Source organism: Apodemus sylvaticus, chromosome 14, assembly GCF_947179515.1.
Source record: "Apodemus sylvaticus chromosome 14, mApoSyl1.1, whole genome shotgun sequence".
Classification (NCBI taxonomy): Eukaryota; Metazoa; Chordata; class Mammalia; order Rodentia; family Muridae; genus Apodemus; species Apodemus sylvaticus.
The window spans coordinates 63,277,067-63,301,611 of NC_067485.1; the positions used below are offsets into that span (position 1 = coordinate 63,277,067).

At 37.5% G+C, this 24,545-nt stretch overlaps 1 protein-coding gene across 1 annotated transcript in view; it reads left to right on the top strand.

The window, feature by feature from the left end:
* Dnajc1 (DnaJ heat shock protein family (Hsp40) member C1) overlaps positions 1–24,545 on the top strand; it is a 136,600-nt gene that overhangs the window by 81,793 nt on the left and 30,262 nt on the right. Inside the window, exons 7-8 of the mRNA XM_052156885.1 lie at positions 4,615–4,705; positions 14,098–14,261. Coding sequence (XP_052012845.1) covers positions 4,615–4,705; positions 14,098–14,261 — 255 coding nt within the window. The remainder of the gene's footprint in view (positions 1–4,614; positions 4,706–14,097; positions 14,262–24,545) is intronic.

Below are 24,545 nucleotides of genomic sequence, written 5' to 3' on the forward strand. Positions count from 1 at the left end.
AAAAGTAAACTAAAGTGTAACCTACAATGCCAAGTCAGAATGTTATTTTAATACTGCTGGGTCAGTAATGTTAAAATAAAGGTTGATGTATGGACTGTCTCCATACTACAACCTGCTTACCTCAGAAGTATTAAATCTCACTACATTTTTCTCTTTATAGTGAAGTCTCCACTAGGCTAACTAAAAGTTCCCATTGAATGTTCTGTGTTCAACTCATTGGCACCACTCTGTTTCAGGTTTGAGCATCCAAAATGCTCCAAAATTTAAATCTTTTTGAGTGCTGACATGATGACATAATTCATATGATTCAGTGTCTGCTGACTTTCTTTCATATAAATTAGAAATAGTCTGTAAAATTACCTTCTGGTTATGGGTATAAAGTATATGTGAAACATAAAAGAATTTTATCTTTAGATTTGGGTCTCATTATGTATGTGCACATAGTTCAAAACTGGACAAAATAAATGAATGTGTAGTAGTGAATGACAAAATAACTCTGAAATGCTTCTGGTCTCAAGCATTTTTATACATGTGAGATACTAAACCTGCTATTACCATAAACTAATAGAATTTGGTAAGGCCCCAATCATCCTAGAGTCCAATAGACCAATTTTAGTAATTTAGACAGCTGTCTACCACTGAGTGGAGCTTCCTCAGCTCTCATGCCGCTTAGGCTCAGAACATTGATGCCTTCAGTAGCATCTAGCTGTGGTCTTCGGGAACATGGGCTTCTGTGTTCATTATGGCAAGTGCAAAGAACCAAAGACTTCCAAGATCTTTGCTGCCAGTTGATTTTAGACCGTCACACCTCTGCCTGTACTCCATCCAAGTGAGGGGAGGAATGCCCCTCGTTTTCAGGGACCATGCTCTACAGTCTAGTTTTCTGTCTAATATATTTTTTCATATTCTATAAGTACAACTGTTATTTTTTTAAAAGATGTATTTATTTTATATATATGAGCACACTGTAGCTGCCCTCAGACACACCAAAAGAGGGCATCTCTCCAGCCCCCACAACTGTTATTTTTGTCATAAATAATCCTTACCTGTCTTTAAAAGTCACAACATATGTAACAGTGGTTTATCAGGTAAATCTAAATACATATAATTGCTCAATGGATTCTTGCTCAGTAGTCCACGTTTCATAATTATGTACAAACACTGATAACATAAATCCTATAGATTCACCACAGTCTTAGGTAAAACCAGTTCTTTGTTTGCTATCTGTACAGGCAGATTTCCTGAAAAAATTTTAATACAGAAAAATTGTTTCTAGAGGAAAAGCTGTTCTTGTAAGTTTTAGCCATGAAAACTACAATCTCCTTGAGAAGGCAACTGTGGAGGAATGTAAATGTCATAGTTTTGATACAGTACTGAAGAGTCCAAACTATTCAATTTGGAGCAATAAAGAGTCAGTGCTTCTCTTTCATGAAATATTTATTAATCTATCTTTTCATGGGCAGTGTACAAAGGCTAAGAGAATAGCTATGCTGTTCATATCTACAGAAAATCCTTAACCTCCAGTGTTAATGAACTGGAATTTATCTTGTACTCAACAGTATTGTTTTCTTCACTAAACAATTCTATTATCTTGAATTAGCACCTGAAGAGAAACACGAGTTGAGTGGGGGGAGATGTTAAATACAATGTCTTTTCAAATTCTCTTGAATGCTTGAATCTTTTAAAAATATTTTCTAAAGACTACTTGCTCTCTTCTTAGAGCATACATACAGAGTCAGTTTAATTTTAGCTAAATTTTACTATTAGAAAATGCTTTTTAAGATGTATTCAAAATTGAAAATTTCATTTCTGGAACTTTATAAAATATTCATACTATTCTTTCTTTAATGAGCCTTAAAAATGGTTCTGGTAGGTTACTCCTAATCTTCTCATCTCTTGCCCTATATGAGGTAGAATTTCAAGCTTCTATACCATGTGACCATTCTCCTTTTAGAATGTTCCTGATTGAAGTGTACCTCTAAGCATCTTATGCTGTACTAGTCACAAGGATAACTGTAACAGCAGAATTATTTAGTTATAGTAGAATTATTTGAAATGGTAGGTTTGTTAGGGAAACGGTGTTTCTTGGAAAAGGCAAATTAAACTATAATTTGAAAGTATGAATAAGTTGAAAAATCAGGAATATTTAAATAAGTGCTTACATTTGAACATATGAAAGATAATATTCTTCGTCTTGAACAAACAGGTAATAAAATAGGAAATTTGCAAAATAACCCTGAGGTTTAGGTGTTTGATACTTTTCAACTCTTTATAGCTCTTAGGTATGTATGTCTTGGGCTCATATGACTATTTCAAAGCAGAGTCTTGATAAAATTATGTGCTGTAGCAAGAAGAGGAAACGTTAGTGGAGAAATGTTTAAGGCTGACAGGACCTCTAAGAAGAGGCTGTTACTGCCTAGTAACAGGTCTTTTCATTGAGACTAAGAGGGTGAAAATAAGAAGTAAGTGAAGCACGAAGATGCAGGATTTAACAGGAGTACTTTCTTGAGGTTTGGAGCATCACAACTGAGTCTAGCTTTGTAGTAGATAGCACACTGATGCCAGATGATTAGGAAGCCATAATACATGCAAGACCTGACTGTGCAGAGGGCAGCCTTTGTGCCCCCTAAATAGTAAAATGTTTATTCTTCATAACAGACTTTGAGTTAGACACTTTATTGTCCTCGTTTATGGATGACAAAACTGACTCAGAGAAACCATCTGCTAAATATCTCCTATCCAATAAAATAGGGAGCCAGACTCCAAAATGTAATCTCTGCTGTTGATTTATGCCTGTAATCCCAGAACTTGGAAGCTATGGTAGGAGAATCATGAGCTCAAGGCTTGCTGGGCTATCTAGTGAAATCTTGTCTCAAAAATCAAATCTCTCCTCTTAAACACTGTATCTCATTGTACTATATATATACTCTGATGATATATTTCAATCTATATTCTTTCATCTCATAAATAACTAATCTGTGCCCTTCTTTTTTTTGCATGGTGCCACATTTCCTACTCCCCTCAAGGAACCAATGCCTTCCTGGCCTTTTCTTCTTCCCTACTATTAAAACCTACTCTGTGGAAAGAAGCTAATAAGCCCATTCATTCATTCACACCAAGGTATACATGACTGATATGACTTACTATAAAGTAGTACTCCTCTAGGGTTAAGAATTTGGGGGGAGGGGGATGGCAACTGTTGAAGGCCATAAAACCTTAGCCCAGAACCCTGAGGAAATATAGGTATAAGCTATGTGCTGGTGTGGGAGGATGAGTAACTCCCTTAAACTGGGTGATTACTGTATGTGCTCCTCTGACTGACTGCAGCTGTGTAGAGCTGACCTATGGCTGTAAGGAATGCTTGTACTAGAAATTAGTAACATGAAAGGCAATTGAAAGAACTAAAAAAAATCCTCACTATGTATTTATCAAATGTTTTAGGAAGAGTCTTTATATAATTCCCATAATTTGTTATCTGGTAGAAGAGTTCTGCTATAATCCGAGAGACATACCCCATGAGATACCATGGTTTGCTTACACTTATGAATGAAATGAGGTGGGAGCCTTCACATGTTTACATCTGAATTCAATAGTCGTGTGCCTTTGCTTCCTAGACCTGTGATTTATCTTCTCTAGGAATCTTAGCATACAGAAGTATTACATTAAATGTATCTGATACCTGCTTCTTTCCTTAACCTTCATCAATCAGATCATGCCTTTTCATTTCCTACTGTGTAAGATTGATTTTACATGTATCCAAGTTAGGTTCAGTTCAGTAACACTTACAGAGTGCTTGTTCTGTCAAATCTCTGTTCTGATACTATCATATGGTACAAAGATATGAGTGTTTAAGTACAGAGACTTGCTCTTCTGGAGAAGACAAAGGCAGCTCTCCAGTATAAGTTCGTCAAAATAAAATCAGGGAGCAAAATAGTCTAACCTGAGGGCAAAGGAAACTCAGTGTGGGCTAGTCTATCTGGACTGTATTGAGGAGTCATGGCTAGATGGCCAGTATGTGCTGCCTACTCTTCTGGTGCTTTGCTGAAGACTTGCCTGTGTGCCACACTGATTGAGACTTTAGCCACTGGAAGTTTACACATGAGTGTCTGTGTAGCATGAGTTTTCAGTTTCCTGTGACAACTATGTTACAGTTTTCTCTGAGATTGAGAGGAAGGAAGACAGCTTTCATGAAGAGCTAAAGTGTTTCATTCTCAGTAGCCCTGAGATCTGGAGGTGAGGAAATAATACACAACTGTGCGTTGTTAGCACAGTAACACCATTCCTACACTAGATATTTGGTTTTCTGCTGCCTGTACAATAGTATGATTGATAATGGGGAGACATCACACAGTGAAAGTGAACAGGACGGAAACCCCTCTTTTCCATGTGTGAAAAGTTTACTTAAACTTATACCCATGCACATTCTGGACGTGATTCTCCAGGAGAGAAATGTTACAGAGAAGTTTTGTTCAGGTTCCTTTGTTCATCTTGTCATTGGAAAACAGAAGAAAGCCTAAGTGGGAAGTGAGTATGTTATTCTAAAAGGAGACTATGGGGAGCATGTTGTCAAAGCAAACGGACTCTATGTTAATTTATTTGTAACTTCTTTTTAAGGATGCTGGGCAGTTTTATGCAAAATACAAGGAGACAAAATTGAAGGAAAAAGAAGATGCACTGGCTAGAGTTGAGATTGAAACACTTCAAAGTGAGTTCTAAGAATTGCTTTATTTTATTAACAATGTCACATAAAACTAAATTCTAATTTTCCTTTAACACAAGTTGAATTTTCTGCATTTTCTTTGCCATTCTCCAACGGAGTCACTTGTCCTTACTTTATTATACATGGAAAATACCATTACTGCGTCACACAAAGTCAAATGTCAAAAGAGATCATCCAGCTGGAGTCATATACCTCTTCAATGTGGGACCATTCAAAATCTCCAAAGACCAGTTATCTTTCAGTACTAAAATTATAATTAATATTTAGTGCCAAGAATAACCAACTATTATATGTTAATATAGTACTATAGCAGTGGATAAACCTGGAAAAAAAAGCCTAGCTTTTGTTTTGAAAGCTTTTGTTTCTTTTGTAATATTGTTATGAAATATAAACAACCCTGAATAAATTATCAGTATATTGAAAGGAAGTCAGGAATGGGGACTCCTTTAACCCCAGCACCTTGAAAGCTGAGACAGAAGGCATGCTCCTTGAAGGCCATGGGTTACATGTTATATAGCAGGCCAGCCAGAGCTACCCAGCAAGATCTTACCTCAAAGAAATGAAAGCAGAGTTGGAGAGACGGCTCAGGTTACCAGCACAGCTGGTGTGACCAAGGACCTGATTCAGCTGCCAACTCCCACATGGCAGCTCACAGCTGTCTGCTCCAAGCTCACATGTCCTAGACCATGAGCCCTGCTGCCTGTGCTGTCCTCCATTGGCACTACGCGCACAGTGGTTCACAGCTCTTCATTCAGTTCACAGTTCAAGCACCTAGATACATAAAACATAAATGAACAAGTCTTAAAATTTTACAAAACAAAAAGGAAAATATAGGAATGTTCCATGGAACAAAGAGACATTTCTTGGGATTTTTAGGGCAAGCTGAACATACTGTTAAAGATTGCCCTCTCTAAACTCCACTCCTTTCACTGATTTTGTTTTATGTACATCTTTCACAAATGTACACTGTATGCACATACTACTTATTTTATTCACAACATTTACTACTGCTTAGCAGAAGTGTATTCATTTTGTTTATATCTAGTTTTTCCCAGTTAATATAAACTCTATGAATGTTAGGACTTTATTTCGTGCACTGTTGTGTCTTTAAGAGATACTTATTTTCAAGGGCAGCTTTTCTGTCTGTCACAATTCTCTGAGTGTCTGGGTCACTGTAGAACAGGAACTGTTTGTTTCTCACGTTATGTCTGCAGCAGTGCATGGTAAATGCTCAGTTATAAATGGTAAGGGCTGTATGTAATCTACAAGTATCAGTGAGCCTCAGTGTGTGTCTACCTGTACAGCGCCCCGCCTCCTGGAGCGTGTAATTCAACAAGCTGCTAACAGCTACAAAATGATACTCAGACTTGTCTCATTATTTAAAGTATGCTCCTATAAGAAAGAAAGAATCACGAGGACAGAGGACTATGTATGAAAGTTTGCTGAATGTGTAAGTTGGGCAGTCGGAGTAGGCAAATGAAACTCTAGGTGAGGCCAGGTGGTGGTGGCTCACGCCTGTAATCCCAGCACTTGGGAGGCAGAGGTAGGCGGATTTCTGAGTTTGAGGCCAGCCTGGTCTACACAGTGAGTTCCAGGACAGCCAGGGGTACACAGGGAAACCCTGTCTCAAAAAAAAAAAAAAAAAAAAAATGGAAAGGAAAAAAAAAAGAAACTCTAGGTTTAATTTTCATAAAGTTGTAACTTTTAAGTAAAGTTTGTACATTAACATTTTTAAGCCTTCTAAGTGAATCAGAAGAAAAATGAACCTATAAGAAAATACAGAAAATCTTAAAAGTAACCCCAAATTTACCTATTAAGGGAATAAGAGTTCAATTCACTACATTTCACTGCTTTCATAACTTATCATTTCAATATAATTTTTATAAGAATTAACTTATTGATAAAATTGTGGAGTATGTACTAGAATTGTCTAATGATAGCATATTAAGAATATATACTGCCTGAATAAAAAATTGGAAAGATGTTTATCACAATTTAAAATTTATGTTGGATATTTTAGCCATTTTTCAGAACGTTTAAAAATTTCAGATTTAAAAATTACTTTTTCGGGCTGGAGAGATGGCTCAACAGTTAAGAGCACTGACTGTTCTTCTGAAGGTCCCGAGTTCAATTCCCAGCAACCACATGGTGGCTCACAGCCATCCGTAATGAGATCTGATGCCCTCTTCTGGTGTGTCTAAAGACAGCTACAGCGTACTTACATATAACAATAAATAAATCTTTTAAAAAAATTACGTTTTCTTATTTTATTACTTTAAAAAATCATGTAAAGTAATACAAAATTTTAAATAGACATCTGGAAGTTTAGTAAAGACATGTAATAAACAGCCTTGTAAAAGACGTGGCAGTGCTCATACCAGGCCAGCATGATGAAGCCATCTTAGGTTTTCGTGGCAGTGGTGTTTTAGGAAAGATGATATAATCATCATTAGGAGCAGTACAGAGCAATTGCTCTCACTGTTAGCAGAGGCAGAAACTGTTCTGTATTTTTAAATGTAAACTCTAATGGCTGTATGCAAGGAATTTTTAATTTGCTAACTTCAATTTGCTCACAGTAGTTTTCTGCATGGTAGAGTTTAGAATTTTACATTGGGGGCCCAGATCCCCCAATGTGTGTCTTATCTTCCCTTTTTCTTAATTTTAAAGACCACCATTTGAATTCTGTTTTCATAAAATTATTTTGATCTATTTGACTGATTAAGTGCAACAGGTATGTTTTCGAGCCTGTCCTTCCGCCTTATGGCTTAGATTGCATGCAGAGTTGGAGGGCTGAACCAGCATTAACTTTTAGGTAAGCGCTGATGTTCTTACTAAAATTGAATTGCAGAGGAGGTCTAAACGGGTAATTTTTTTTAATTTAATTTTTTGAGAATTTCACACAAGTACTGTATTAAAATCATTTCTACCCCTCCTTGTTCCCCTCCAACTTCTGTGTCTTATCCAACTCCTGTGGATACTTATTTTATTAGTATGAATGGGTGTCTTTGCCTGCCTGCCTGCCTGCATGTACGTATGTGCACTATGGACATGTTGTGCCCATGGGGGTCAGAAGAGGGCCTCAGAACTTTTAGAAGTGAAGTTAAATACTGTTGTGTTTTGCTGCATGGGTGCTGGAAATTAAATCTGGCTTCTTTCTCTGAGAAAGTAATAGGTGTTTTTAACCACTGAGCAGTTGCTCTACCCCCAGAAAGATATTTGTTTTTAAGAAATTACCCTCATCATACTTGTTTATTGGAAAGCGTATGTTAGTAATGCTGATGTAGCATAGCCTGCTTGCTCAGCCTCCTGCTTCTCTGTAGGCAGAGAGCACAGTTCAGGTAGAGTGGTGCATCGCTGTGAGGCCTATTAGCCTCACAGCGATGCACCACTCACAGGTTCTATGGCTTTGTTTCTTTGTTTCTTTGTTTCTTTGTCGGAAGCAGGCAATGTCTTACTATGTCACTCTCCCTGGCCTGAACTCACTGTGTGTACCAGACTGGCTCCAATCCACAGGTCTGCCTTTGCTGCCTTCTCACTGTTGGGAACAACCATGCTGGCTTCCAGTACTGTTTTCATGTTTTGTTTTGTTTTTTTAAGAAAATTTCTCTTCAGCCGGGTGTGGTGACACACTTCTGTAATCCCAACACTCTGGGAGGCCGAGGCAGGCGGATTTCTGAGTTTGAGGCCAGCCTGGTCTACAGAGTGAGTTCCAGGACAGCCAGAACTACACAGAGAAACCCTGTCTCAAAAAAATAAAAAAAGGAACTTTCTCTTGTGTTGAATTGGATTTGAACCTTTGTCTTCTCTATCAATTGCCTGTATTCATGCAGAGCTATTCCTTCTAACTTACATGCTTTTTCCCTTGTGTATATATTTTTCCCTTTGCCATGATTTTATGTCTTTATTGTGTGGCCATGGAAGTTTTTCAATTGGGCCAAGTGATTATTGGCACCTTTTTTTTTTTTTCAACAATATATTAGCTCTTTTAGTTCATTTGCCTTTAATATAAAGTTAAGATATCTTGTAACTGAGGAAGAGGGTGTGTGTGAGTGTGCAAGTGGGAACTGGTGTTTCTGCTTATCTTGGAGGAGTAAGAAGGCTGGTGGTTCCCCACTGGGACCCAGCAATACTGTGTGAGGGTGACACTACCCACTACTACCCAAACTACTGATTCTCTGCCTAGTTTCTTCTTAAGCTAGCCTTTCAAGGAAGGGAGACACTACGATACTGCCAGCTGGTCAGGAAGCACAGATTGGTCAGTGCAGTCTGCACCAACTGCACAGATGATCTGGGACCCTCATCCACCTCCCAGTCTTTTCTTGTACCACCCTGGAGGGGAAGGATGGTGTTCTGTTACTATTTGACAGTGTCTTCCTATCAACCTTTTGGATTTGGTTTTTTCGAGACAGGGTTTCTCTGTATAGCCCTGGCTGTCCTGGAGTTCACTCTGTAGACCAGGCTGGCCTCGAACTCAGAAATCCACCTGCCTCTGCCTCCCAGAGTGCTGGGATTACAGGCGTGCGCCACTGCCACCACCACTGCCACAGCCACCACCACCAATCAATCTTTTGGATGTGGGGGAAGTGAGTGTGGCTATAGTTTGGTTTGGTTTGGTTTGGTTTGGTTTGGTTTGGCTTGGTTTGGTTTGGTTTGGTGTGTCTTGCTTTCATGAAACAGAGTTGTGGTTGTGTGATCATCAGAAAAAAATCTCTGGGTCTGCTAGAAAAACATAATGTTTAGGGTGCTGTATGCTGCTAAGGTATGATTTGTGGCCAGAGAACTCAAATCACTATTGATAAATATGCAGTAAAAACACCTTCAGAAAATAAGTGATCATGGAACTAATAATAAGATTTCTCATTTTAAAATCCCACTCTGTAATAAATAAACTTCTTTTGTTGGAAATTTTGTTAGTTTGTGTTGACCCCAAGACCTCGTATATTTTAGGCAGCTGCTGTGTCACTTACCTACATCTTCCGTCACAGAATATTACTTTTTTTATTTCTCCTGAGCTCCAACTCCCTTTTATTTTGTTTTAGATGGTACACTAAATTGAAGGAGTCTCTTAAAGCATTAATGCATTAATCATTCTTTTGATGATCTTACTAAATAAATGTTTCTTTTGAAAAACAACTATTTCTCTTCATTCACTGCATATTTAATGAATCATAAGTATAAACATGTTGTTTTGGTTTGTTCATTATTTGTTTTGTTCTTTGAGTTTTTTTGTTTTCTTGGTTTATTGGTTGAGTTTAACTTTGTTTTTTAAAGCTTAATTATCATTAAAAAATAAATGGTTTTTAAATAAACTATATCTTGATTATAGTTTCCCCTCCTCCTCCTCTTCCCAGGTTCTCCCCACCTCCCCTTCCCCCGGATCTACTTTTTTTCTCTCTCATTAGAAAAGAACATATCTAAGAGTAACAACTAAACATGACAAAATTAAAATATAATAAGAGGAAGCAAAAACTCTCATTGAAGTTGAACTGGTAACCCAACAGAAGGAAGAGTCCCTACAGCTGGCACAGTCAGGAGTCCCATAGAAATACTAAGCTAATGGTATAATATATGCCGAGGGCCTGCTGCAGACCGTACAGGCCCTGGGCTTGCTGTTTAGTCCTGTGAGCTCACACGTGCCTTGCTTGGTTGATTGAGAAGGCCTTGTTCTCCCAGTGCCCTCCGTCCACTCTGGCTCTTACACTTTTCCACCTGCTCCTCCATGGGAGTCCCTGAACTCTGCGGGGAGGGATCCGATGGAGACCTCCCACTTTGTCTATCTCCACATAATGTCTGGCTGTGGGCCACAGGTGCTTTGGGTCTCTGCACCTGTCCCATCTGCTGCTAGGATAAGGCAGATCTGTGACTACAACAGAATTTCATTAGGAGTCATCTTAGTAGTTTGGGTTGTTCCCCCTCCCTTCTTTTATGGCTAGTTGTGTTTGGTTTTAGCTTGGGTCTCTAGGCTACCCTGTCTCTGGTTCTTGATTACCTAAGTGGTATCAGGTATGGGTTTCTTCTCATACCTAACTACTATCTATAGAAACAGTAAATAGTCATACTAGACCTTAAGGAGTGGACCTTAAGTCAAGTCAGACATTGTTTGGCTCCGCCCACAAGTTCAGTGCCCCCATTACCTTAGTATATTCGGCATGAAGGACAGATTGTAGGTCAAAGTTTTGTGGCTGTGTTGATGTCCATGTTTCTTTTTCAGTAGCCTTTAGATCTTATGAGACTTTTAAAATATTTTATTATTTTTAATAGTGTGTATATATGTTTTGTCTATGTGTAGGTATTCACATGTGAATACAGGTACCCACAGAGAGCAGAAGTGTCAGATTGCCCCTAAAGCTGGAATTGAAAGCAGTTTGAACCACTGGGTTCTGGGAAACAAACTCAAGATTTTTAGAAGAGTTGCTCTTAACTGCTGTGACATCTCTCTAGCCCCACAATCAAAATTTAATGAAAAAAACATTCAGTAAGATTCTCATAAGCAGCATCAAGATATTGTATATTTTTATTTAACTGAATTGTTTAAGAAGCCTCACCATGCTGCTAAAAAGAGAAATCTTGGATTTGTTTTTCTTGAGTGAAGTATAATTGATGTTATTACATCCAAAATTGTGCATGTACCTGTACTAATTATATAGGTTTTATTGAATTATAATTATTGGAAGAATACTGAGCGTATTTGGCCAATATGCATCTTTGGGTCACTTATGCATATTTTCTAGATATTTAGTTTTGGAAATGCTTACTTTTAAATTAAGATTTTGCCAAGTGCAAAATGTTGGATGGTGCAAACTTGTAAATTATTCTTAAAAGCACAGAATTTATATTTACAAAGCTGTTGTTTATTGGTTTTAGAAACCTAAATTTACAAGTAGATCTGTGTTGTACAGTCTTTTACACTTTATGCTTGTCTATAGTTTTGCCATAGGATATGTAAATACACACGCATGCACATACACACACACACACCCACACACACACACACACATACTTCTTGTTCATGTATATCTTCTTGTTTTTTGCTGTGATGTTGCTTCTCTTTTTCTTTATTGGCTTTTATTACACTGACTCTCTCCTTCATCTCATCCCCTACATACCTTCATTAGTATACATATTCAGTATTATGTAATATGGATTACATAGTATGGAATATATCTGTATTGTATAATATCCAAGAGTATATAATATCCAATCCAATTCAATTAAATAATTAAATAGGTGTGTGGACTTGCATAAACATAAAGATATATAGAAACATGATTTTTTTGAAAATATGGAATCGTGCTTTTGCTACTTAAACTCATTAATTTCAGAAATTTTCACTGTAGCTGTGCTTCAGCGATGACTTAGTATTTCTCTATGTCAATGAATCATCAGTAATTATATAGTTACCTCTCTTATGAGCCATTTACTGCTGACTACTATCTATAGAAACAGTAAATAATCATACACATAAGCACACATATGTCTGTATGCATGCCCACACTAATATTCAAATTCTGTGATGTTTAGAAAAGTCTTTAATTTTAATAGATCTTCTTAGACTACTCTCCCATAAGGTTTTAATATAATAATCCACATTTCAACACCCCTTCTCCAGATTGAAAAGAGCCTTTACTCTGCCAGGAATATATGTTATTAGATCTTTTAAAATTCATAGCCATGTAATGGGTCTTGGAATTACTTGAATTTTCCTTTCTTTAACCTGAGAGCATAGACTTCTTTTCTTGTGTCTTGGACTTATGCATTTACCTGCTTGGATTCCGTACTCATGATCTTCACTTACTTCTTCTGTTAACTTGCCTAGCCTCTTATTTATACAACCAATCTTTCTATAATCTCTTTATCAATTTTCTGTTTTTGCTGTGAGTTGCAAACACTCTTTCCAAATTTGTTGTTTCTTAGTGTTTATCCTATCTTTTTAAATTAATTAACTGATTCATTAATTTTGGAATTTGGGATTGTGATATAAGTTAAGATTTCATCTTTTATGTAGTACAGGTGATTTTTAATTAATTTTTGTAAGATTTTCAAAAATCTATTCTATTTTTGAGATGAAATTTATTTTTGTATATATTTAGAAGATTGTGTTTGGTTTTCTTTCAGATGAATATTCAGTCTTGGCATCCATTGTTAAATCATTTTCCCTCTAAATGGAAAGATTTTTGGAATGTTTGTTTTTTTTCCTGGATATTTCATGATTTTATCACACTGACATTATAATACCCACATGCACACACAAATATTGGATGGTAAAAATGTAGTTTGTGGACAAGAGGAGTTTGCTCAGAGCTGTCACTAGTGAGGAGGAAATTCAGTGGCGAGAGTTACTGTGTGCTGGGCATTCTTTGAACCTGGTGCACCACAGGAGAGTCAGGGTACGCAGCACACGCTGAGGCTGGGGGCTGCCTGTTCATCTCTGCAGCCACCATAGTATTTGCATTATTGGGAATATCTTTTTCTTTTCTTTTCTTTTCTTTTCTTTTCTTTTCTTTTCTTTTCTTTTCTTTTCTTTTCTTTTCTTTTCTTTTTTCCTTTTGTTCTGAGACAGGTCTCTGTATAGCTGTTCTTAAACTTGCTGTGTAGACCTTGCTGCCCTTGGACTTAGAGAAATCTGCCTGCCTCTGCCTTCTGAACAACAGGATTAATTGTGTTCCACTGTGGATACCCTTGGGAATATTTTTATGCAATATTCGACCAATGCTCCCAGATATAGATTTTCTTTTTAAAATATTGAAAATATAAATGTATGCAATCTATTGAGAAATACTTTGTTTTTGCAAATGTAAAAATGGATACTCAAACTTGTTCAAAACCTTATAGCTAATGTGCAATAATGGATGATTCTAAAACTAAGGGTTGTAAAGGTGGCTGATTGGTTAAGACTGTTTCCTGCTTTAATTGCTTTAATTCCCAGAACACAGGTTGAACAAATCAACCAGCTGGCTGACCAGGCACTATAACACCAGCTTTGGGATCTCTGACGCCCTCTTCTGGCCCCTGTGCGCACTTGCGTAGACATGGCACACATTGACATAGAAACCTACATACACATAGATAAAAATAAATCCTTAAAAAGTTATACACTAAGTTAAAGACTCTCCATTTTGTCAAATGAAACATTTTAGTGAAAGGTACTTTGGAATCTAAGGTATATGCAAACTATAGTGTGAGTATGTCATAATCATACTGACAGTGTCTGAGTTTATTTTAAATAATGCAGTGGTCAATATGCAATAATATATATAACTATTTAAAACAGAGCAATTTTGTCTTGATAAAATAACACTGTTTATGTGATCTTCAAAGATGCAGCTTTTTTTATTCAGAACAAATCTTAATAACTGTTTTTTAAATATTCTTTTTAGAACAGAAGAAAGTTAAAGTTAAAAAAACAAAACCAGAATTTCCTGTGTATATGCCTTTAGAAAATACATATATTCAGTCTTATGATCATGGAACTTCTATTGAAGAAATTGAGGAGCAAATGGATGACTGGCTGGAAAACAGGAACAGAACACAGAAAAAACAGGTAATTAAATTAAAAATTGATTTAAGGAGCTAGATGAAGATCAAACCCAGAGCCCAGGCAGGCACAGCTGTTCAGCTATGGCCTTACCCTTTGGGTGTTTGATGGTTGATTTGTGTGTTTGTTGTTATTGTAAAAGTTGGTCCAGCTGAATATCCCAGGTTAAACCAAAATCTGTTATCCTTTTGCCTGTCTCCCACATTCTGGGATTGCAGGCTAGCACCATTTCTCTGGTTGTAAGTAAATGTTTAAACTGGTTTTAACTGTTTCTAAAGAAAACATAAAGTACATTCAGTATTGTTATGCAGTTCAGTGGGCTGTTATAGAGTAAAACTATTAACCATTGCTGGGATAAAGGACTAGAACACTGGCCAACAAGAGAACACCGAGGATAAAGGCGCTTACCACCAAGCCTGATGACTCAGGTTCAACCTTTGGAACCCACATGATTGAAAGAGAGAACACACATCATCCTTTGTCCAGTGAAGGGGTTTTATCACTGTAGAATGAACCCTTCTTCCCTTTACAGTCTGTGGAATTATTGCAGGAGCGCTGGGTTAGTTAGTCTTGAAAGGACTGCAGACCTCGCAGTGACCCACCCTGCTCTGTTTATTCTGTCTGGAGACCTCATCACTGCTCACTGTCATCTTGTACTACTTGTCTGTTCACGTGGGTGGCATCTTCTTGCTTTAAACTTTACAAGGTCATATGTGTCCTGATTATTGTCTTAGTTCTTCTAGAGCTTCATTTTATTGGAATATAACTTTGTAGAATATTTCTTAATGCTCCTCTGGATTTCAGTGATACCTGTCATAATATATCCTATTGCTCTCTAACTTTACTGATTCGGACCTTCTCTTTTTCCTTTGGCTACTTTGGCTGCATTTGTTATGTTTATCTTTTCCATAAACCAAACTTTTGTTTGATTGATCCTTTCTATTATTTTAATGTCTATTTCATTGAGTTCAGCTCTGATCTTTATTTTTTCTTTTCTTTTACTGGTTTCAGTTTATTCTATTTAAGACACATCACTAGATTATTTGTTTGAGAACATTCTGTTTTTAATACATTTTCTATATTTGACAGGTTTTTGTACATTGTTTCATTTTTTTATTTATAAGAAGTATAAAATTCCCTGTTTCCTACAATAGTTCACTTTCATTCAAAGCATATTGTTCAGGCTTCATGTGTTCACATAATCCGCGTGGTTCTTTGCCTATTGGTATTTAGCCTAGCCATTATGATCTGATAAAATGTAATAAATTATTTTAGCTTTTAAAAATTATTAAGATTTGCTTTATGCTCTCTGGCATAAAGGTACTTGTTGTAGACAAGTACCATGTGCTAATGAAGAGTCTATGCATCTGGGCCTGAGAGAATACATTACAGGTGTCTGTCAAGTGCACTGTCCTCTGTAGTATAACATAGCTGATGTCTCTCCAGCTTGTTGCTGTTTGTTTTGTTCTGTTTTTTGGTCTGAATGGTAACTGGTGAGAGTGAAGTCTTAACACTTTGTTGCTTTGGTCTGTTTCTCTTTGTATGTCTTATAGAGTTTTATTAAATTGGGAGTTAGAAGTTCACTGTTTATATGTCTATGATCATCATATCTTCTTGATGAACATTACCTTTATGAATATGTGGTGCCTTTTGTCTATTCTAATTTTGGCTTAAAGTCTGTCCTGTTAGATATTAGTGTAACTGTAGCTTCTGGCTTGAGGGTTGTACTTGCCTAGAATATTAGTTATCATTTCACTTCTAGCTTGTACTGATGAGGCAGGCTTCCTGAAGGCAGAACATTATTGGACCTTTTTTTTTCTTTTTTTTAATATAGTCAGCCTGCATCTTTTACTTGGAGAATTAAGTGTTTATATTTAGAATTATTGATTATGGCTTACTGTGTTGATAGTATTTGACTCACTTCTCCTTAATTCATTCTTTCGTCTTTTTCCATGCTTTTATGATTGTATGTGTTCTTCTCTTTTACTTGGTCTTTTAATGGAGTCTCTGAGATCTGCTATATTCTGTTCCCCTCACTTCTTCTCACTGTCTGAGGGTTGTAACTAATCAACTATGACTTCAAGTCCTGATTTTTGTTTTCTCTTCTGTTTCATCCAGTCTATGAGTGAGGCTCTGAACTGTGTGTTTTAGTCTCATCTGTTGAGCTTTTTACTTCCAAGATTTTTTTTTTATTCTTTCTCAAAATCCCTCTTTATTGAGTTTCTCACTCATCTTTTGTATAACCTTTTAAAATTCATTCAGCTATTTCCTTGTATATTCTTTGCATTTGTTGATCTACATAAAACCTACTCCTTTAAGGGCTGAGAGAGTCTGAAAGACTTGTGAATATGGGGTCTACAATACCTGTGCTATTTCTCCTTGCAGTTGTTACAGGATACCAGTTTTGCCTAGTTGGATCCAGTTTGTCAGCTGGGGGCTTTTACTTTCCCTATTCTTTTTTGTTAATTAATTTATTTATTTACATCAAATGCTGCCCCTTCTCCCAGTTCCCCTCCTCCAGACATCCTTCCCCATCCTCCCTCTCCTCCTCCTCCTTTGAGAGAGTGGGTCACCCTCAGGTATCCCTCACTCTGGCTCATCACGTCTCTGCCAGGATAGGAGCATACTCTCTCACTGAGACCAGACAAGGCATCCCTACTAGAGAATGGACACCACAATCAGGCTGTAGCTTTAGGAAGAGCCTCCACTTCATCTGTTGGAGGAGTCCACATGGAGACTGGGCTGCATGCCTGCCACATGTGTGTTGGGGCCTCATTCAAGCCCATGCGTGTTCTTTGTTTGGTGGCTCAGTCTCTGAGTTCCCAGAGGTCCAGGTTAGTTGACTCTGTTGGGCCTCCTGTGGGGTTCCCATCCCCTTCAAGACCTTTAGTCCTTTCTCCAACTCTTCCATAAGAGTACCTGACCTCCGTCCAATGTTCGTCTGTTGGTATCTGCATCTGTTTCAGTAAGCTGCTCAGTAGAACCTCTCAGAGGACAGTTACACTAGGCCCCTGTCTGCAAACATAACAGAGTATCATTAATAATACTCTGGGATTGGTGTTTGTCCATGGGTTGGGTTTCAAGTTGGACCTATTATTGGTTGGCCATTCCTTCTGTCTCTTTTCTATCTTTAACCCTGCATTTCTTCTAAACAGGACAGATTTTGAGTGGAAAGTTTTGTGGGTGGTTGGTGCCCTTATCCCTCCACTAGAGGTCCTATCTGGCTCCAGGAGGTGGCCTCCTCAGGTTCCATGTCCCTGCTGTTAGGCATCTTGGCATTGACTCCTGAGAACTCTGAATCTTTCTAAAGATTCCCCTCCCTCCCTCCCTCCAACCCCCAGTCCTGGAAGCTGCAGAATTTCTTCTCCATTCATTCTTCTGGCCCTCTGGGTCTCTCCCCTGTCTCTCTGCACATACTGTCACTCTGGAAATCAATCTGATGGCTTCTCAGAAAATTGGTAATCATTCTCCCTGAAGACCCAGCTCTGGGTATATACCCAAAAGATGCTCCACCATAACACAAAGATAAGTATCCCACTGTATTCATAGCAGGTTTATTTGTAACAAGAACCTGGAAACAACCCATATGTCCCTCAGCTGAAGAATGGATACAGAAAATGTGGTTCATTTACACAGTGGTGTCCTATTCTGCTATTAAAAACAAGAACATCTTGAATTTTTCAGGCAAAGGGATGGAACTAGACAATATATCCTGAGTGATGTAAACCAGATGCAAAAGGATATACATAGCAAAACCAACTACCAAAGGCTGGTGCTGCTGCTTCCATTGTGGGTGACCTCGCTGGCCACGTGCCTTCCATGCTTCACCACTGCAGCCCATGCTTCTCCTCGTACACATTCTTGAGTTGTCAGACAGTCCCCCAAGCCATACTATCCCATGTCACGTTGTTTTACCAGCCAATTCCAGGGTATCCATCAGAACCCTGAATTGTGATTGTTCTGTATTGGCTGATCTTCAGAGGAAGTGAGTCTCTAACAACGATTCTCATTGTGAAAGCTTTCTGATTGTAGCACTCTTGAGAATTTGCCGTGTGATCTAATTAACTTTTCTCTCAAGCTCCTTCGTTCAGTAGGAGTGACATTCAGACCAATCCTGAATCTGGGTTTACAGCATGAAGAACCATGGGCTTCTCCAAGGTTGAATTTGTTTGTACTGTTTGGGTTACCTTATACCTTCAGCATACTGTTCCCTCCTCTGTATGTAAAGTGAGGATGACCTCATAGTATGCATTACGAACTATTCTCTCTTTTCCAGAAGAATTTGTGGAAATTCATCAGGTTCTTTTCAAGTAAGCTTTGTTAGTTTCTATCTTTTAAGGGGTATGATCATTTTATCTAAGCTGTTCAGAGTATTAGTTATTTCTTATGTCCCCATATCATTTTGTTGTCCACAGAATCTTTGTTGATACCACCCTTTTATTTATGATATTGGGAATTTGTATCTTCCTTCTTTTTAGTCTTGGCCAAGCTCTTTAGGAATATAATGTATTGATGTTTAAAAAGCAGTTTTTACCTTTATTGATTTTTTTTTTATTATTTTTCAGTTGTTTGGAATTGATTTTCTGTTTCTGTTTTTCTTTATTCTTCTTAGTTTGTTTTGTTTCTAGGTCCTACAGTGTTTTAGTTTTTTTTAATTATTTTATGTGTATGTATGTTTTGGGCTGTATGGACATCTGTATAGCACATGTATCCTTGGTGTTGTCCTTTCCATGGAGGATGTGGACCAGTGTAGTCAACGTATGACCAGGTCACTGGTTGATTGCTCCAAGGAATGGCGCCATATCTTAGACTCAGTATTGATCTCTGCTTTTAGCAGATTTGGCATTCAGCAGCAGCTGTGGCCAGGTCAGCCTTGGTAAATGAAAGTTCATACATAACCCCAATCTCTGCCACTATGACCATTTTGTTCATGGGCCCATTGGGAAATGACAGGGATGGCTGGGGAAAGAGGGTGACTGTACTCAGAATGATTCTTCCTATCTACTTGATTACTCAGCTCTTATCTGTTGATGAGCATTCACATGAGACATAAGTACCTTCACGTCTTTTACCCATTTGCAAAGCTCTATCCACATACTTCTTCCATGATGTCTTTCTCACCAATCTTCCAAGTCCCTGGCCGTGCAGCCAGTCCATTGACTAGCCCATGAATCATTTCTCCTTCCAAATAAAATGTGTGACCATGTGTACTGCCCAGAGTTCTGCCCGTTGTGAAGGTTCCCTTTCCCCAGTGTCTTTCAAGGTTATCTCAGAAGGGAGTTGTAATACTACAGCTCATCCATACAAATTATTTCACCATCTTCACCTCTGAAAAAGCTCCACATAGGGGCTGGAGAGAGGGCTCAGTGGTTAAGAGCACTGACTGCTCTTCCAGAGGTCCTGAGTTCAATTCCCAGATTACAACCATCTGTAATGGGATCTGATGCCTTCTTCTGTGTGTCTGAAGACAGCGACAGTGTACTTACATATAATAAATAAATAAATCTTTCTTTTAAAAAAAAAGGTCCACTTAGGTAATTTCTCTAGAATTTGCCATGACTTTTTTTCATTAGCAGTATCATGTACAACATTTTTATAGTAAGTAAAAGATGACAAATACCCAAGTGTTAACAATGTTAGATGAATTTAATAAAATGTAAAACATTATTTTCCTTCTATAATAACTACACACACATACACACACACACACACAATGTTCATGCATAACCTCTATCCCTGCCACTATGGCCACGTTGTTCATGGGTGCATATATGTGCACACATATGTGACATAATTTAGCTGTGCAGCCCTGTGTGTCCTGGAACTCACTCAGACTCTCAAAGATCATTCTCCCTCTGCCTCTCTAGGCTGGGCTTAAAGTTATGGGCCATTACCTCCTTGCAGTTGCCTGATATTTTAAAAACTGGTATTTATCTTTTTATTACTTTCTTAAATGATATAGGTAGTGTTTTAACCCAGTCAGCTGATGTCAAAATTTTGTGAAAATTATTATTCAAATTGCTGATTAATGAAAGTAAGGTTTTACTGTCAATGGAAACCCACAACAATATGTTCACCATAAGTATTATATCAAATTACTTTAAAAATCAAACATTTCCTTCCTTCCTTTCCCTGGTGACCTAGTGGTAATGTTCTGTAGTGTTTTATGCCGGAGACCTGGATTTCCTTCCCATTCTCGTTATCCCTTTCCCTGTGGCTGCAGTGCACAAACTAAGAAATAAAATGACTTTCCGGCATCTCCGTTGCCGTGGGGTACACCCTTGTCAGGTTTCATAAACTAAGTTAGATGGGCCTGTTTGGTATTATGGTGGAAGATCTCCAAGAAAACAAAATCCCCGATTCTTAACATCCTCTGTGTAGCTGGCGTTTCATCTTCAACAAACAGTGTCTTATAGTTATTATTGCATGTTTCTCTGTACTATCTGATTGATTTTTCTTGCTCTAGGAAAAGAAAAAGAAAAAAGGTCTTTAAAAGTAAATGCTTTTTCAGTCATTTAAATGAATACATTTATTTTATTTGCTTTCCAAATTTAAAGGCCTCTTTGGTTTGAAAGTTACTTGGGTACATTCTTGAGCAGAAAGTATCCCAACTAACATGGTATGTTTCTTATTGCATAAAAGTCACTTTTTTAGAACCTTCTGATTTACCTTTAATGTGTCTATTTTTTCTTGTGGTCATTTGGTAGTTTCTACCTTGCTTCATACATGATACAAGACATGACACTATTTTCAGAACACAAATAATGTAACTGTAATTATCCAACTGTTATAATCTCTTCTAGGTTATTATACTCTGTAATTCTAAAGTTGAAAGCAGTTTCAAGTATATACATGTGGGCATGTCCTTCCCAAAGGGTGTTCCTCTGAGAATGCACACATACGTGCACATGTTCTCTAACATACTTAACCCTTGCCTCCCTCTTTTCTTCTTTTCACTAACAGTGTTTCCAACAGCCTTTTGCTATATTACTTCAAAAAGCAGAAATTCTCTCACTGATTCTAAAACACAAGAGGCTAATGTCCTAACCTCCTCACTTCCTGCAGTGTGACACTGAGAAAGCTGTAACCCTTGGAAACATGCCTGTTTTACTGCATCTTTCTTTCATCCGTGTACAAAAGCGTAGGACTTTGGGAGAATCTCAGCTTGTTTTCAAGGGCTGGAAGTAAGAGCGCACGAGGTCCTGAGCTCAGTGGTAACAAGTGTCTCTCATGTGATCCTGTCTTACCTGCCTTTCTTCAGGAGGACGTTAAACCAGTGTAATGCTCAATCATGTTAGTCAGGTGACGATAGATGAGTCTTCTTTATGAAGTAAGAGTGGTCATTTGTTTGTATTATGAACTGTTCCAGAATGGATGTAATTCTTAAACTGGTATCACATCACTCTGCTATCATATATTACTTTGTCGTTAGATGTTTCCTTGAAGGAAGAAACCTTGCTTTATAGCATTGTTGGGTTTCTGGGGTTCGCTGTCTCTCACTGTCAGCTTAATAAAGTGCTGGGTAGCTAAACAGTCACTGCTTATTTCCATCCTCTAGATACAGTAGCTAGAAGCATCAAAGGCATTTGAATAATGAACTGTAATGAGACGGGGTAACTGGAGATCTGAAACACTTTCAAGTCTCTGTGTGCATGTTGGTACCACCCTTGTGCAGCTCATGTCTGAGCAGTGATCTCCGCAAATTCCAGATCCTCTTCCACAATGTTCCCTGAGCCTTAGTGTGGTGGTGTTTTGTAGATGTATCCATTTTTACTGGTTGTGGCTTTTTTTTAATTGGTTGTAGTCTGTTGTAAAAGAAACTTATCTATGACTATAAAGACAGATATTTCAAATTAGAGATTATACTGGTTTAGTAAATTGTATATTCTCCTCCAATAACCATGATTTCACTAGCATTGAATAGTTAGCTAGATTTCTAGTAAAAGGCACCTCTCTTGTCAAATGAGTTTTAAGCTGGATTTAAGAATGTTGTAGTATTTAAACCATAACAATATTAAGTTTTCCATCCACAATCATGGGATTTTTTAAAAAAATTATTTGTGTCTTCTTTATTTTCTTTCAGCACTATTTTATAGCCATGTAGAAATCTTTTGACACTTAGATTTTTTTCCTACATATTTTATTCTTTTCATTGCTATTTTAAATTGTGTTCTGGATTGTCATTTTCAGATTGTTCTCTGTTAGTATATAGAAGCCCAATTGCAGTTAGGACGGATGGCTGACACCTGTAAGTCCCAGCACTGAGGGCACGGAAGAACTGGAGCACAGGAGCCCTCAGAGCCTGCCCACAGTGAGCCCGTCCTCTAAGGCCGGGCCTGCTTGTAGTGCCACTCCCTATGGGCCAAGCGCTCATGCCCATGAGTCTATCAGGGCCATTCCTACTCAAACCACCACAGTATCCTAAGTTATAAGAAGGCACAGGGGAATTTTCTTACAGATAATAATACTTCACCCTCTGCTCATCCTCCTTTTACTCTCACATATGCCTACGGTTTCAAGACTTTATAGTTTAGACTATCACTATAACCTTAAATTCAGAATATCTAAAACTGAACTTAACTCTTAATTTTCAAATACCTGTAATTGTATCTTACTGTGCTCATTGTATCTTACTGAGTGTGATAGACTCATTTATGTGTGTACTTATTTATTATTTACTTTTTCCTGTAATTTTTTAAATAAATTTCTTTATTTTTCACCTCTCATTTTTAAATCCATCCATACTGCCATCTTAGGTCAGTGCTTCATTATCTTCTGCTTGTAATATAGAATCTTACTGTATAGTCGGCTTGCCTGGAATACCTTAAGTGTATGTAGCCAGGCTGGTTTTGCACACAAATTCTAAATACTGTGATTGCAGATATGTACTTACTTGGCTGGCTTTGGTCTTTAGCTTCTTGAAACAGGTTCTTCCCATGCTGCTGGCCTTGAATTCCTGAGCTCCTGGGATGCTCTATCCTATACCTCCCTAGTAGCTGGGATTTACAGCTCCTAATAACCTCCCCGTAAAGGTTATTAGGTCTTTCACTACAGAGTCCCTTTTTATAAAGGTATTTTCTTATAAACTCATTCTAGAGGGTCTTTTTTATATGAAGTCTTATAGCACTTAACCTTATAATTGACTGTATAATGTTTTGAATTATATTTTCATTGTATCTTTTAAAATGTTAAAAGTTAACTTATTGTGTAAAAAGTTAAAAGTTTCTATCCATTGTGTAAAAATATGTGCCTGGGTCATATAGCAACAAATAAGATATTCCCGTTTCTGTCAGTCTTAATTTGTCCAGGTATCCCAGGTACCTCCAGGAACTGTGTAACTGCCGAGTCAGCCTTTCCAGTACTCGCAGTCGTGTGTTAATGGTGTGGTGTACAAACTTTAGTTCTCTGAATTCTGCAGAATGAAGCACACTCATCTGCCAGGTTTTATTGTTTTGCTATCCCTAGGGTTGCTTCCGGCTGGTAATGGAACAAAGAACAATTAGGACACTTTCATATCGTCGTGGCTGGTTGCGAAGTGATGGGAATTTTTCTCTTTGAAGCTTTACTGTTAACATAGTGTTTTTCATGACATTTTGAGCCTTCTAACACATTTCCTATTAATAATTGGTCAATTTTTTTCATTTCCTTGTGCTAATGGACCTGAGAAGACTATATGAGACCAAATATAGATGATATATAATGGATAGTTTGTTTCTGATTGCCTGTTGCATTTGCATAGGTTAATTATGAATTATCAAGAATAAGCGCAGCAGTTCCTATATATGCAAAACAACTCTTTCTGCATATTGAGGAGCAGTAATTACATTAAGAGATTCAGAAGAAACTAATAATACTGTAAGAACTGAATACATTTTTGTTGTTTTTATTCGAGATAGGGAAGAATTGCATACAACTCTTGATTTTTGAACTGAAATATATGGGCTTTGAATTACTTTTTTTTTTTAATGTCTGTCTGCTAGCCTGTCATTTCCAACAGAATTGTATCAGTATAGAATGTAGGAGCTTCAGAAATAGGCATTCCTTTTACAATATGTGGTAGAATCCAGTGAATTCTTTCCATGTGATGAAGATATTTGCTTTTAGAATATATGCTATTAATTTCTCCCAAATAGTTGCTCTGAGCTCTTTACTAGTCTTTGTTGATTACCCATAATGACAGTCTTAGCATTAGAATAAGATAGTATGATTTCTGCTGGGTCTGTTTCCGACAATTGATGTAGTCTTATTCTAACCTTTATGGTTAAATTAGAAACCTTTTCTTGCCGGGCG